This window comes from Pelophylax lessonae (assembly GCF_965119305.1).
Source record: "Pelophylax lessonae genome assembly, chromosome: 1".
Lineage (NCBI taxonomy): Eukaryota > Metazoa > Chordata > Amphibia > Anura > Ranidae > Pelophylax > Pelophylax lessonae.
In genome coordinates this window covers 219,889,328-219,903,666 of record NC_138768.1, presented here as the reverse complement: position 1 = coordinate 219,903,666, position 14,339 = coordinate 219,889,328, and the positions used below count along the sequence as shown (strand labels likewise).

Here is a 14,339-nt window from a genome sequence, read left to right as displayed (position 1 = left end):
AAATAGGCAGATACATTTGCAGAGCTTTATGATCTGTGGAATGCTCTTCAACTTTGATGTAATATCAGCATTACAGTTGCCATGGAAGCTGCTGTGGGCACATGAGGCTTCCAGGAAGAAGGGCAAGAAGTACCTCAAACATGGCGCCAGGACATCAGAGTGCGGGGGTGTTACAAAGCGACTACTCATTATCTCATACAAGATGAAAATCTGGGTCAGTGCATTTGCTTTACTTTAAAGTAGAAGGAAAGGCTAAAATAACCCATGTTTTAAACATTGCCTGCCCACTGCTCTTAAACGTGCTGCATACAGTTTGTAAGAAATCCTAATGTAAATGTCTAATCTTCTTCCAAGTATTTACATCACTGTGAAGCTCTATCAGGTGTATCAGTCTGCTTGGCTGATGGTCATTAACTCTTCCTGTTCAACATGCCGTAAAGCAATGGATGCTGGTGAGATGAGGTTTCTGCTGTAAAGGATTCAGCAAAGACAGACACACTAACCAAAGCTTTGAGGTCAATTGGCTGCTTGGAAACAGATTTAAAAAGTTATTTGTATTAAGTTTTAAAACAGTAGTAAACCGCAAAAAAAAAAAAAAAGTTGGGCCCCTGCTGGATAACTCAGAGCTCAGTGATGTCACCTGCTGCTACTAAAGTAAATCTCTTCTAAACCATGTAGGTTTACAAGATATTTACTGTACATACAGGTAAGCCTTATTATAGGCTTACCTGTAGGTAACAATCAAACAGGGGGCTTCACAAATTGTATGCAGAAAACATGGGAGAAATGGGGAGGACACGTTTTAAAACAGTTTTTTTGGCCTTTCCTTCTACTTTATCATAGTCTGAAGAGTTTTGGCAGATATTTATTTTTTTTGTCTGGCTACAGTTCTGCTTTTAACCACTTTAACCCCGCCCACCGTACATTTACTGCGGCACTTTGCCGCGGCTGGGCAAAGCGACGTAGCCCTACGTCGCTCGCTCAGGAGACTGTCCCCGCTCGTTCCCTGGGGAGGTAGCGCGTGTGACCGGCAGCTCCGATGGCCGCCGGCCACTCGGGAACTCCCGCAGCAGAGGGAAAAAGACAGACGGCTGATGTATACACAGCCGTCTGTCATTCTCCCTGAAGTGATCACAGAGGCTATGCGATCCTGTCACTAGCCACGCCCCCTGACAGAATCACGCCCCTAGGGACACATTTAACCCCTTGATCACCAGTACAGTTAACCCCTTCCCTGCCAGTGTCATTTTTAAAGTAACAGTGCATATTTTTAGCACTAATTACTGTAGTAATGTCACTGGTACCCCCAAAAGTGTGTAAAATGTCAGGGGTCCGATTTGTCCGCCGCAATGTTGCAGTGCTACTAAATATTGCAGCTCGCCACCATTCCTAGTAAAAAAAATAAAAATTACATTAATCTTTCCCGTAGTTAGTAAACGCAGTAACTTTTGCGCAAATCAATCAAAATACGCTTATTGCGATTTTTTTTTTTTACCAAAAATATGTAGCAACAAACAAATTGGCCTAAAATTTAGATTTCTACATTTTTTTTGGAGAATTCAATTTAAAAAATGTGAAAAATATATATACATTTTTTAAATTGTCGCTCTTTTTTTTGTTTATAGTGCAAAAAAAAAAAAAAAATAACAGGTGATCAAATACCACCAAAAGACAGCTCTGTTTGTGGAAAAAAAGGACATCAATTTTGTTTGGGTACAGCGTCGCACGACTGCGCAATTGTCCATTAAAGTCACGCAGTGCCGAATCGCAAAATGGGGCCTGCTCATTGGGCAGCCAAATCCTCCGGGGTGAAGGTGGTTAAGCTTAAAATAAATAATAGAAGTCATAGTCTAACAGCACACACTTTCATTTTATCACATTGGAATAACAATACAAACAATTATTTTTCTTTTTTTGAATATTCAATTTAACCACTTAAGCCCCGGAAGATTTTACCCCCTTCCTGACCAGGACCTATTTTGCGATTCGGCACTGCGTGACTTTAACAGACAATTGCACAGTCGTGTGACACTGTACCTAAACGAATTTGGCGTCCTTTTTTTCCCATAAACAGAGCTTTCTTTTGGTGGTATTTGATCACCTGTGCGATTTTTTGATCATGCGCTATAAACAAAAAAAGAGCTTCAATTTTGCAAAAATAACAATATTTTTCAAATTTTTTTATATGAAATTCCCAAAAAAAATTTAAAAATCAAAATTTTTTAACATTTTAGGCCAATTTTTTTTTTTTACCATATGTTTGGTAAAAAAAAATCGCAAAAAGCGTATTTTGATTGGTTTGTTCAAAAGTTATTGCATTTACTAACAAAGGGAAAGATTTTTGTAATTTTTGTTGTTTTTTTTTAACGCGTAATGGCGGCGATCTGCAATTTTTTTTTGCGGGACTGCTACATTGGGGTGGACAGATCGGACCCTTGACTGACATTTTTGACACTTTTGGGGTTACCAGTGACATTAATACAGTAATCAGTGCTATACATATGCACTGTTACTGTAAAAATGACACTGGCAGTGAAGGAGTTAACTGTATTGGAGAGGGAGGGGTTAAGTGTGTCCTAGGGGCGTGTTTCTAACTGTGATTGGCTGTGGCTTGATGTGTAAGAACAGTGATCAACGGTCCTACATAGTAGAACTGTTTGATCACCATTCTTACACAGGGGAGACTGACAGGTGGCTTTGTTTACACTAGCCGCCTGCCTTTCTCCCGCTGTCACGGACGATCGCGAGTGCCCGGCGGACATCGGGTCCGCCAGGCACATGCGCGGGGGGGTCCGTGACCGAGCGCGAGTGGGAGCGTGCATCCGGCGGGTTGCGCTCGCTCCCAAAACCCTTACAGGCTAACGACGTAGCCCTACGTCGCTTTGCCTGTGAGGGGCTGACTGCCAACGTAAATAGTCGTGCGGCAGTCGGCAAGTGGTTAAGCTTACTTGAAAAATTTCCTTTCATGTTGTGAGTGCTATCTGTCTGCTGCTGTCTATTGGCAATCTCTTTCCACAACATCCTAGATTCCCTGCATGCTTTGCAGCTTCTGCTTTGCCATTTACTTTCCATTTCTAAGGACTAGATATCCCATGGTACCTTGCTGCCTGTAAGCCGGGATTCCTGTACTGACTCCGCCTCCTGAAGCTCCCCCCTCTGAGCACCTCTGTAGTTCAGAAGGAAGGCTCTGTGGACTGTGTGACACTACAGTGCCTACTCACAGGGCATAGTGAATGTGTCACAGAATTCAAGGAAATTCATGCCTGGTGATCTTTCCAAAGTAAGTTTACAGACTTCAAGATTATTCAGAATAATCGACATAAGTTATAAACATTTAATCACAGTGTGGAAATTAATATAGGATTTTAAAATTTGACCGTAGATACACTTTAAATCAGGAATCCCCAAACTACGGCCCTCCAGCTGTTGCGGAACTATACATCTCATGACGCATTGTAAAACTCTGACATTCACAGACATGACAAGGCATGATGGGAATTGTAGTTCCTGAACAACTGGAGGGCCATAGTTTGAAGACCTCTGCTTTTAATAGTCTCTGCTACTAAGCAGTACGGGAGTTGGGGGGTGGTCAAGCTACTGCAATTATGAAGTGCAGGCACCTTCATACCTGCTTAAGAAAAAAAGTGTTTGCTAACGCTTGCAAATGAGGAAAAACTGAGATGTACATTTTAGAACAATCATTTACTTTTAACATAAATATATACGAATTATATATCAGACCTACATCTTTTCTTTTCTTTTTTTTTAAGTGCAACACACTACATTACACAATATCTTCATTAAATGCATTGTGGTGCATTGGGTTGCCATTCAAACTTAACCACTTCTGGACCATAAGATTTTCTCCCTTAATGACCAGGCCATATTTTGCAATTCCGCACTGCATTATTTTAACCGAAAATTGCGCGGCCATGCAACGCTGTATCCAAAATTGATGTCCTTTTTTTCCCCACAAATAGAGCTTTCTTTTGGTCACATCTGCAATTTTTATTTTTTGCGCTATAAACAAAAAAAGAGCGACAATTCTGAAAAAAAAAAACAATATTTTTCATTTTTGCTATATAACATTCTTAAAAAAATGTAAAAATCTAAATTTTTTAACATTTTAGGCCAATTTGTTTTCTGCTACATATTTTTGGTAAAAAAAAACCTATATAGAAGGATCACGGGGGCTCTATGATCATTTCAGGTAGAAGAACGGTCAGTTGTGTTTACAACAGCTGACCGTTCTTCTCTCTCAGCGGGGAGCGATCGCGGGTGTCAGGCAGCAATTAGAGCCCCCTGACCCGTGCATCGGCTTCCTCACTGCCGAGTGGGGGCAGGAGCGTGCCACCGCCAGCGGTGCACGCTCACCCCCTAGCTGCCTGCACGCGACCGACGTAGGTCTACGTCGGTTCACGCAGGAGTGCCGCACTGCCGCAGTAAAAAGGCTGCGGGCGGTTAAAGGCAAATCTTGTATCACAAATTGCAGAAATGCACAGTAAAACACACTTGTAACACAGCCCATAGATGAGTGCTCAATTTTTCATTCTTCGAGCGGGTTGCAAGAAAAAAACTGACTTGATTCCCCCATCCTCACACTCAATGTGAATGGGTCAATTCTGCCAGATGATCTATTGTATTATTATGACAGCTGGGATTTAATGTTAATGGGTCAATCCTCCCAGATGAGCTACTGTATTATGGCAGCTGGTAGACTTCCCAGCTATTAGAATACTCTGATCAGTGCTGCAAACTATAGCCCACAGCGCTAATCGAGCAGGGAAAATCCGAAAGCACATTTGTACAGAAGCAGAGAAGTAAATCGACTTCTGTACAACCTCTCCGCCCATACATGAATCAAAATTTAGCTGGTCATTGCTGAACCAGACAAATTTCAATCCATTTGTGGACACGTTTACTTCAACACACAGATGTAACTACGGCCTTGGATTGGAACAGGCCTGTCTGATTCAGATAATTAAACCAACCTATGTCTTTATAAATAAATAAATCTGTAGATGCAGAACTGTATAGTTTGCTTTTGCAGTTGGGCTGGATTGACACTAGTGCTGTATGTTACTACACGTACAATAACATGTATCATGGTAGTGCAGTTTATTCATTTTGAATGTGCAGTCAACACACCACACAACACACCACACAACACAACACAAACCTGCACTTTCGTTTTTTTTTTTTTTTTTTTAGTGCAACACACCACAATATACAGTTGATTTTAAAATTCCTTGTCGTACCTTTCAAAATGAAAGGCACCACAATACAGTATACTTTGTATCATTCTTTACCAATTTCTGCAATAAAGCACAGTAAAGTACATTTGTTACCACAATACATAGATGTAAAGACCAGACCTTGGACTGGAACAGGCCATGGCATTGGCATATATGATACTAAATTGCCTCTGTGTAGAAAAAAGTTTGGCGCTCTCTACCTGTGATTATTTGATTTTCATTGTCCCCAGTGGTTTCCATGGTTCTCTATTGTCTCTTAAGAGGAATATCAATGTTAGAGTGCCTTGTGTTCTCAATGGTCCCCCATTAAGGTATAACTTTGGGTGCATGACACTTCCAGGTCACAAAACTTTGGATGCCCCACTAAAATAAGCAGACAGGAAACTGAAGTACAAAAGCATAGTCCAAAGACCGAGGTCAAGCAGTGTTCAGTCAGAGTAACTCTACAGAGTAAAGCTGGATATACACTATACAACTTTCTTTAGATTTGTTTTTCCTTTTATATTTACCAAAAGCATATAATATAAGGTCAAACCTAAACACTTTCAATTTGTATGCAATCAGGAAGGCCCTTGCACTACATAGTTGAAGGTAAATCTAAAGGAAATCGAACAACAAAAGTTGTATAGTGTGTATCTAGCTTTGGCTGGGTTCACAGTGGGGCAAATTAGATGCGGGTTTCCCTGCATCCAATTCGCATGTCAGGAGACTATGACTGGCTCTCAATGAAGCCGGTTCACACAGCTCCGGGATGGCTGCGAGCAGTTTCCAGAAGGGTCCTATTGTTAGTTTGAGGTCCAAATTCAGCCAAAAATTTGGACCTGAAATGGTGAACAGGGATGCCCCAGACCCACTGCTACAAGCTGCTCCGCACACAGTGTGAACCCAGCCTCAAACTCATCATCAGATAACAGATAGGATACACCAATGCTAAATACAGTATATTGTATAGCATACTGGAGGTCTCACAGGAGCTAACAGCAACCTTTGCACAGGCGGTGACACAGTGTACTGTGGGCAATGTAAAACTGGTAATACATGATGTGCAGTTTAAGTCAGCAGATGGCACAAGCAGGTGCGTAGAAGAAACCTTCACCTGAAAAGGGACCAGCTGAAAAAAAAACACACTAGTAACGTGCTTTTAAAGGAATGGCATCTCTCGAATGGCTTAACCCTGAACCTTGCTTTTATTCGTAAAAGATTCTAACACTCCTAATACCATAAAAAACAGGGTATGACTGGGATTCCATTAAAGTTCATGTGTGTGTAAAGACAGGCGTCCCAATGCTTTTGACAATATAGTGTATTTGATATAGCTATGGGGTGCTATAGTAGTTGATGCTTGTTATGGAAGTCTGTTGAAATAAAGACCCAAAACATTAAGCTACCAAAAGCGTGCCATAATCCAAAAAACAGACAAAAGAAAAAAAAACAGCCCAGTTGTATGAATTAACTAGGCACAAAGGTGGACTTTACGGGCACATAATAGGATAGACTTGGACATCAAAAAATAACTTTAAGCCTCGTACACACGCAACGATTATTGTCCAGTGTTGTTGTGTTGGTTGAAATGTGCTTTAGACTGCACACAAATTTTCTCGGCCAACAACAACCAACTTCAGAAGTGATGTCATGTGCTGGTTTACTTTCCGTGTGTTTTTTCTTCTCTGAGCATGCCCAGTCTTGCTCATCTGATTTTTGTCTGCCGAAATCTGTACTGACTGACGGAAAATCGGCCGTTCTGTTGACGGCCAACAAAAATTTTATAGCACGCACACCAGATTTTGTTCGGCCGAAAAGTCGCAGTCGGTTGTCGGAAGCATCATACTAACAAGCCGAAAATCGGCCAATCGGACGTTGGCCGAAAATTCACGGCCAACAATCGTTGCGTGTGTACGAGGCATAAGACTGGGATGCCATTAAACTTCATGTGCGTGTAAAAGCAGGCGTCTCAATACGTTTGGCAATATAGTGTAGCTGCATAATAATGAATTGGATTTTTACTTGCAATGCATGCTTTTCATTATTTCAAATCCGGAAACTGTGAATGGGCATTAAATTCAGGCATCTTTACATAACAGGATTTTCTAAGCTGTAACAACTATTATGCTATTTTTGGTAATATGTTCAGTGGTTATAGTTAAAGCTTCAATTAAAGAGGAAATAATCTTTTTATTTTTATTTTTTCTTACCTGCAAAGTAAAGGCATTATGAGCTAGTATGCATCGCATATTTGCATACCAGCACATTGAGACCCTTACCTGCAGCAACCAAAGCCCTCATTGTCCCCGTTGCAGGCCGCATCCATCTTCACCCGGCTTCCTTGGTTTTCGGCTGTGTGACTGGCCAAAGCGGCATGATGTCACTCCTGTGCATGCGAGGGAGTCGCCGGTCACGGCACAAGGCTCTGAAGAAATGGTACGGGCGGCCTTTCTTTCAGAACGCATGTGCCGATGTCATCAGCGCAGTATACAGTAAATATCCCCTAAATGGTGCAAGTTTTGAACATATTTACAATACCTATAGGTAAGCCTTATTATATGCTTACTTATAAGTACAAACATTAGAGGGGAGTTTACTTCCTCTTTAATGATTTTTTGGAAAATGGCACACAGTTTAGTAAACTGAGTGTACATTTTATAAAATCGTTGCACTGAAAACTGTAGTCTAGCAGTTGAATTCCATCTTGCATTCATGGTTTTGCAGTCTCATGTAGGGAGGTATACGAAAAATAAATCTTTGTCCTGGCTAACCAGAATCCAAATACTCCATACAATCTGCACAAAGTGCTTTTAATGTGTAATGTGAATTGTCCCTTTAAACACTGACATTAACTAAATAAATGCTGTGCACAGCAATTAGTTTGTATTTAGGGTTAAATATTTGCTAGTACAGAGAAGCAGCTTTACCCTGTCCCACCTAATGATCCTAATAAATGAGCATGCTTCAAGCTTCCATTTGGCTAAATCTCCCAATTGACTTATTCTCTGCAGAGAACAGAAACATTAATCAGGCATTTCACAAATTACAGACGCTGACTCACATTGTCTGCTGCTAATGTCCTCTAACTTTTTTTCTCTTGAACTACAAAGGACTGCAATTCTAGCATTGAGCAATGTAGTGCTGGAAGTGTCTGAACCCAATGCATCAGCTTCCTTACTCCATAATGAAATGGTCTAACTGCTGCAGGAGCTATGGACATAACGGGAAACTTCTGTAACACTTTTCAATGCTAAAGCATTATGTCTTTTTGTAATTTTCTGGTGTGCCATCATCTTTAAAATGAATGAAGCCATTACAGCAATGCTTTCAAATTAATAAAAGTGGCTGAGGGCATGGGATTCAGTCTTTCTAAAATCCATGAGCAGTCAGTATTTTTCAGATTCTACTATATGCATTAAAACCGGAAGTCTGAGCATCCTAATTTTGCCAGATCAGATGATATCCCAGCCAGTTTAAGAATACAAGTTCTTACACTTGGTTAATGATCTAGCTTCTTTTTCAAATGTTTTATTGAATATATCAATGTACATGTCAGAACACATAACAAGAAAGTCAAATCAGAAAAGGTCGGAAGACAAGCCATCAAAACATAACATACATCAAAGGCAGTAAAGAGGAAGCTAGTTCCAACAAAGTAGTTCTATGTAGTATAGACCCCCCACAGTGGAAATGTTACCAATAATGATCCAGCTTCAAGCTGAACTTCAGACAGATTTACACCAAGTTAAGGAATAAGATATTTATTAGAGGGTAATAAATGCATTTTGAAATGCAAACAAATGTAAGCACCTGAATTGCAATTGGTATGATTTTCTTGTAACTCCTGTGCAGCAAGACTGTAAGAAGGAGGGCAGCGTTGGGGTCCAGTTAGATGTGCTGCAGAGTACATAATGATGAGAACAAGCTGACAGGACGATAGAAGAGGGATCAGAGGAATGATCTCATCAGTCTGCTGTAGCTTCTTCATTACCCAGTCACAGGCTGGAGAAGGGAGATGACCTACCTGTATTGCTTAATTGTAGCTGGGAAAAATCAGGTCACCAGGCTAGCTGTTTGATCAGAAAGGGCTGTTCAAATCTCAGACATTCTAATCTTTTGACTGGGGAAACCAGCTTCCATTTATGTACAGTGTTTCATATCTGTATTTGGCTATTTGACTGGCGTTTAGCTTAATTTCTAAACCTCAGTGCTTTAAATACTAGTATTGAGTGTAACCATATACACTCAGAGGAGAAACAAAATACTAACTCAAACAATGCTTGGTATTATTTACCAGACTGTGAAGACACTAAAGGACAATAACATTACATAATGGGTTGAGCTGGGTGGTAATTGCAGTGGTTAATAAAACATATTGTCGAATACAATTTTAGGTGTATATCTTTGTTGGAAGTTTTTTTTTTTTTATATATAAATCTGTTTCTTGAGGTTTGCACACAACAGATTAAACAATACAGACAAAGAAAACACAAAAGGAACACACAAACTTAATGCATGCACTTAATGCAAAAAACTCCAAATAAGGCGGAAACCTTCCATAAATGAGTCCACAGGTTTGTGTCAGATCCTTGTACAGACTTTGGAGATGCCATTTGGGTAGTAAATGTGAAAAGCCACATGGATATCGTAAGCTACACTTGAAATACATTCGATACATTCTATAAAGGTGGCTACAATACAGGCATAAACGGCAGCATTTCACAGTGCTACTAGAGATGCTGCTGGTGCTGTTGTGTAGTTGGCTATCCAACAGTGCCATATTTTGTCAAATTTTTTTGGGGCAACCCCTATTGTAATAAGTATCCTTATATAAAGGGAGATTATTATGCACAAGGTGATTCCATAGGGAAATGGATGGGGGGGGGGGGGGGGGGGCTTTTTCCATTGCATTGCTATTTGCTTTCTGGCGTAGAATAAGAGTATACTGATCAGAGTTCGTTTCGCTATAGTCAGAGCCAGGGTGTCTATCAGGCCTAATAGACAGATGCTCATAGAGGGCTTAATGGAAAGTGACATGACTAAATTGATGAGAGACAGCACCTCTTCCCAGTAATTCACTATTTTGTGGCAGGACCAGAAGATGTGGGTAAAATTACCCGGAGAGTGGCCGCATCACCAGCATTCTGGAGAACTTGTTGGGTTAAATTTGTTGACCCTATAGGGAGTAAAGTAAGCTCTGTGAACTATCTGAAATTGTACAAGGTGATTGCGTAAGGAGACCAGGGTCTGAAATGGAAAGTCCCACACATCATCCCAATTGTCATTGCCCAGTTCTGTAATAACCTGTTTCCATCACAACCAAAGCCCCTCTAAAGGACGCAAAGAAGCCAATGTTAAATGAGTATAGACGGGAGATGGGCTTTTTATGGCATTCTGTGTGGAGGATCTCCTCTAGAGCCGAATGTATGATTGTGCAAGAGGAGTGTGGAAATTGTGAAGTGAAAGCGTGAGAGAGCTGGAAATAACAGAAGAGGTAGTGTGATGGAACATTATATGTGGAAGAGAGTTGTGCCAGCTGAAGTAGGGATTGTTGTGGCGCTACCTGGGCAATGGTTTTAATGCCATATCTGGTCCATGTGTGTGGATCCGGGAGCATGTAGAAGTGTGATAAGGAGGGGTTTAGCCACAGTGGGGTGTTAGGGGAGATTGCTGATTTTTGGTAGTTTTCATATGTCCTTTCTGTTTCAGTGAAAGGAGGGATTGGAGAGCGTTCCTCCCACTTCTTGTTGTGTCCTTTCTGGGGCAGGAAATAAAGGGATCACTCCCTAACAGGAAACAAACCGCAAAGAGTCCACTTAATCTAAAGCTACAAAATAAATTGGAGTTAAATATTGGGTACACATAGACTTTTTGGATAGCATCCTCCCATTACATTTTTGGAGCCTGCACAGCCAGGCCTGAACACTGCTACATAAGGGGCTTACTTAGCAGTATGTAGACACTGGGTTTGATTTACTAAAGGCAAATAGACTGTTCACTTTGCAAGGGAGGTTGCAATTTGCAAGTGAATTTGCCCAAAACCTTAGGTAATGAAGTGAAGCTCTGCTGATTTCCATCATCCAATAACATGAAAGCATACATGCTGTTTTTATTTTTTTTTATTTTGGTATGAATTTTCACCACATTTACTAAGCTCTGTGGCAAGTTCCCTTACAAGGTGCAACTTCCCTTGCAAAGTGAACAACATATTTGCCTTTAGTAAATCAACCCCATTAACTTTGATAGAGTATTTATATACAATAAATTGTTTGGGACAGCAGTAATGGCAAGATATGATACCAGAGAATGCCTTGGATACAAGGGAGGAGTTTTGTACTAGATTTGCTGAGTACAGGTGTTGTAAAGTAGAATGTAAATAAATATGGAGATGAGAAATTAAATTCTTTTTTGCTACTACTGCTGTCAAACAGTTATATCTTGTTACGTTTGTGAAACTGTACCAAGCAATGCAATTTCTAGTGAACATTTTCTGAAAAAACACTAAAAGCATCTAATTGAAAAAAAAAAAAAAGGTCAACAGGATTGTAGTATTTGATCTTTCCTCCTATTATAAAGCATTTCTTACATATATTGTTAAAATATATTTTTATTAACCTAAATATTTGTTGCTTTTTCAGAATGGCCAGAATTTATAAACAACTATGCACCATGGTGGGCAACACATACCTTGGACTGGCTAAAGTATGGAAAAAATGTACTGGTTGTACATTTCGAAGACCTCAAACAAGACCTCTTCTTTCAGCTAAAGAGGATGATTAACTTGCTTGGCCTCCCTGTATTAGCTGACAGACTTTTGTGTGTGGAAGGCCAGAAGGATGGAAACTTCAAGCGCTCTGGTCTGAGAAAGTTGGAATACGACCCTTACACTGAAGACATGAGAAAAATGATCAGCAACTATATAAGGACAGTGGATGCTGCCCTAAAACTTCGAAATCTCACTGGTGTTCCAGAAGACTACTATCCAAGATGATGACACTGATTAGCCGTGAATGTCTCTGGGACCTCAGTTCTGGGTTGATAGCTACTTCCACCCAGTGGGTGGCTTTGAAGACTTCCTGCTGCTACTAACTTAATGAATTTATGTGCATGAAACAATGATTACAGCGCTTCACAGATCTGGCCAAGATGAAGGTTATATTTATGTCCAATTAGATTAACATGGATAAACTCATTTCAATGCAGATTTCCCTATGGTTTTAGCAGTTGTGTTCATTGCTGCAATTTGAAATTCCAGCGGGTAAATTATAATGTAAGCACAGATTTTGCTTATCAAGTGGCAATTTCTGCTGTCATTGGGAGCAGCTTGAGCTTTGCACATTGTCACAGAGAAAAATTATCTTACAGTGGAATAAAAAAAAAAAAAAGTCATGATTTATTAGTGCCTATAAATCAAAGCCCATGCGCAAGAGATTTTAAAGCATACAATATGCATGAGCAGGACTTAGGCAGTCAGCAGCTTGGTCTCTGTGTATGACCAATGTGTGCTGAAGCCTGAACATCATCTTTAACAAGCTCTTTAAAGGGTCTCTTCCGGGACTGGAGTCAGCAGCCGTTTACATGGCAACCAAGATCAAATATTTTGCAGACACAACACAATATATGCCAGTGCAGACTTTACATTTACCAAGGTTATATGCAGCAAGATTTAGATTTATCTGCAGGTTTTCGGTTTGTGATACTGTATGTGTGTGTGTCATATATATGTATATATGTATATATATATACATATATATATATATATATACATACATACACTATATATATCCAATAGAGAACATGCAGGGAGAATATATCAGTGGTGTTTATGGCTGAATAATATTTGTGTGGGGTAATTTGAAGAGTACAAATATTATTTTCTTAATGTGGTTTCCCTAACCTGTTACATTATAAAGTTAGCCTTATATACAGTATTACAGCTGGATATAGCTAATCCTTAAATTTACATTGATGGGATCAAGTGATGGGAGTCAGCAGTGCTAGAATGCCCTAGTGTGCAAATATTTACCCTACGCAAATATAATATTCTCTTATGTCTAGTTAAATCATTATTTTCTTGGCAGTATCACAGGCACACACACAACATGATATACCCATCTGTATGAGAGAACATGAGCCTTTTAATATTTTTTCCCCAAGGCTCATGGACTAAATTCTGCAGGACCACTTGGGGCCCGTTCACATTGTTGCACGGTGTTAGCACCCGCATGTTAAAGTGCATTGTGTGAAAGCTGCCAGTTTATTTTAATGAACTCTCTAATACACCAAAAACAATGAATATAGTATTTTCTTTAATGCAACACACTACAATGCATAGTTACGGGTTGTAGCGCAAGGTGAACTGGGGTGCCATTCATAATAAATGGCGCCACACTGCTGCAACGCATGTACCACCAGACAGTGATGTGAACAGGCCCTCAGAGGTTTGTCTTTTCACAAAGGACTCACACTAAAGATTCACGCATTTTTCTTATTAGTTTTTATTGGAAAAATGTGTGAATCCTGCGTCAACATTGTGTGAATCCTATGCAATACAATTCTATAGATTATTTAAGATATATTACATTTAAAAAATACCAAAAAACTGAATGTGCTGGAAAGTTATTTATTTAGACTGTAGCTCATGCTGTCATTGTACAATTGTACACAATCCTCTCTATTACAATTAGTAAACAATTTGCATTTTTTGATTGGATGAGGTGGGGAGGCAACGGGTGGTGACATCACACACTCCACCACAGCCAATCAGAGAAGGCTTTGCAATCATTCTGAAAATGAAAAGTATTCTATGAATGGTGTCTGTGCTGAGTGGCCACCCTCCTGTATTCACAATGCATCAGGCTGACTGCTCAGAGCAGGACCTAGAAGCAAGTGGAGAGTATACTGGAGTAGCAGTGTCTATTTCCAGCAGTGTTGGCCAGGTATGTCGTATACATAGTTACATTAGCCTAAGCTGAACCAATGTAACTAAGTAAAAAAATACCATGGAATTCTTTAATTACAGGAAGTTTCTGCACAGAGGCACAGTTTCACACTGATACACTCTACAGATTAGGAAGAAATACACAAAACACATCAATTTAC

At 40.0% G+C, this 14,339-nt stretch overlaps 1 protein-coding gene across 2 annotated transcripts in view; it reads left to right on the top strand.

Annotated features, from left to right (window-relative positions):
* The window catches only part of WSCD2 (WSC domain containing 2), a 465,279-nt gene extending 452,333 nt beyond the window's left edge, over positions 1–12,946 (top strand). For both annotated transcript variants that reach the window (XM_082264348.1, XM_082264347.1), the window contains exon 9: positions 11,876–12,946. In XM_082264348.1, the coding sequence (XP_082120474.1) occupies positions 11,876–12,228 (353 nt within the window). In that variant the 3' untranslated portion in view covers positions 12,229–12,946. The remainder of the gene's footprint in view (positions 1–11,875) is intronic.
* Positions 12,947–14,339: the final 1,393 nt, after the last annotated feature.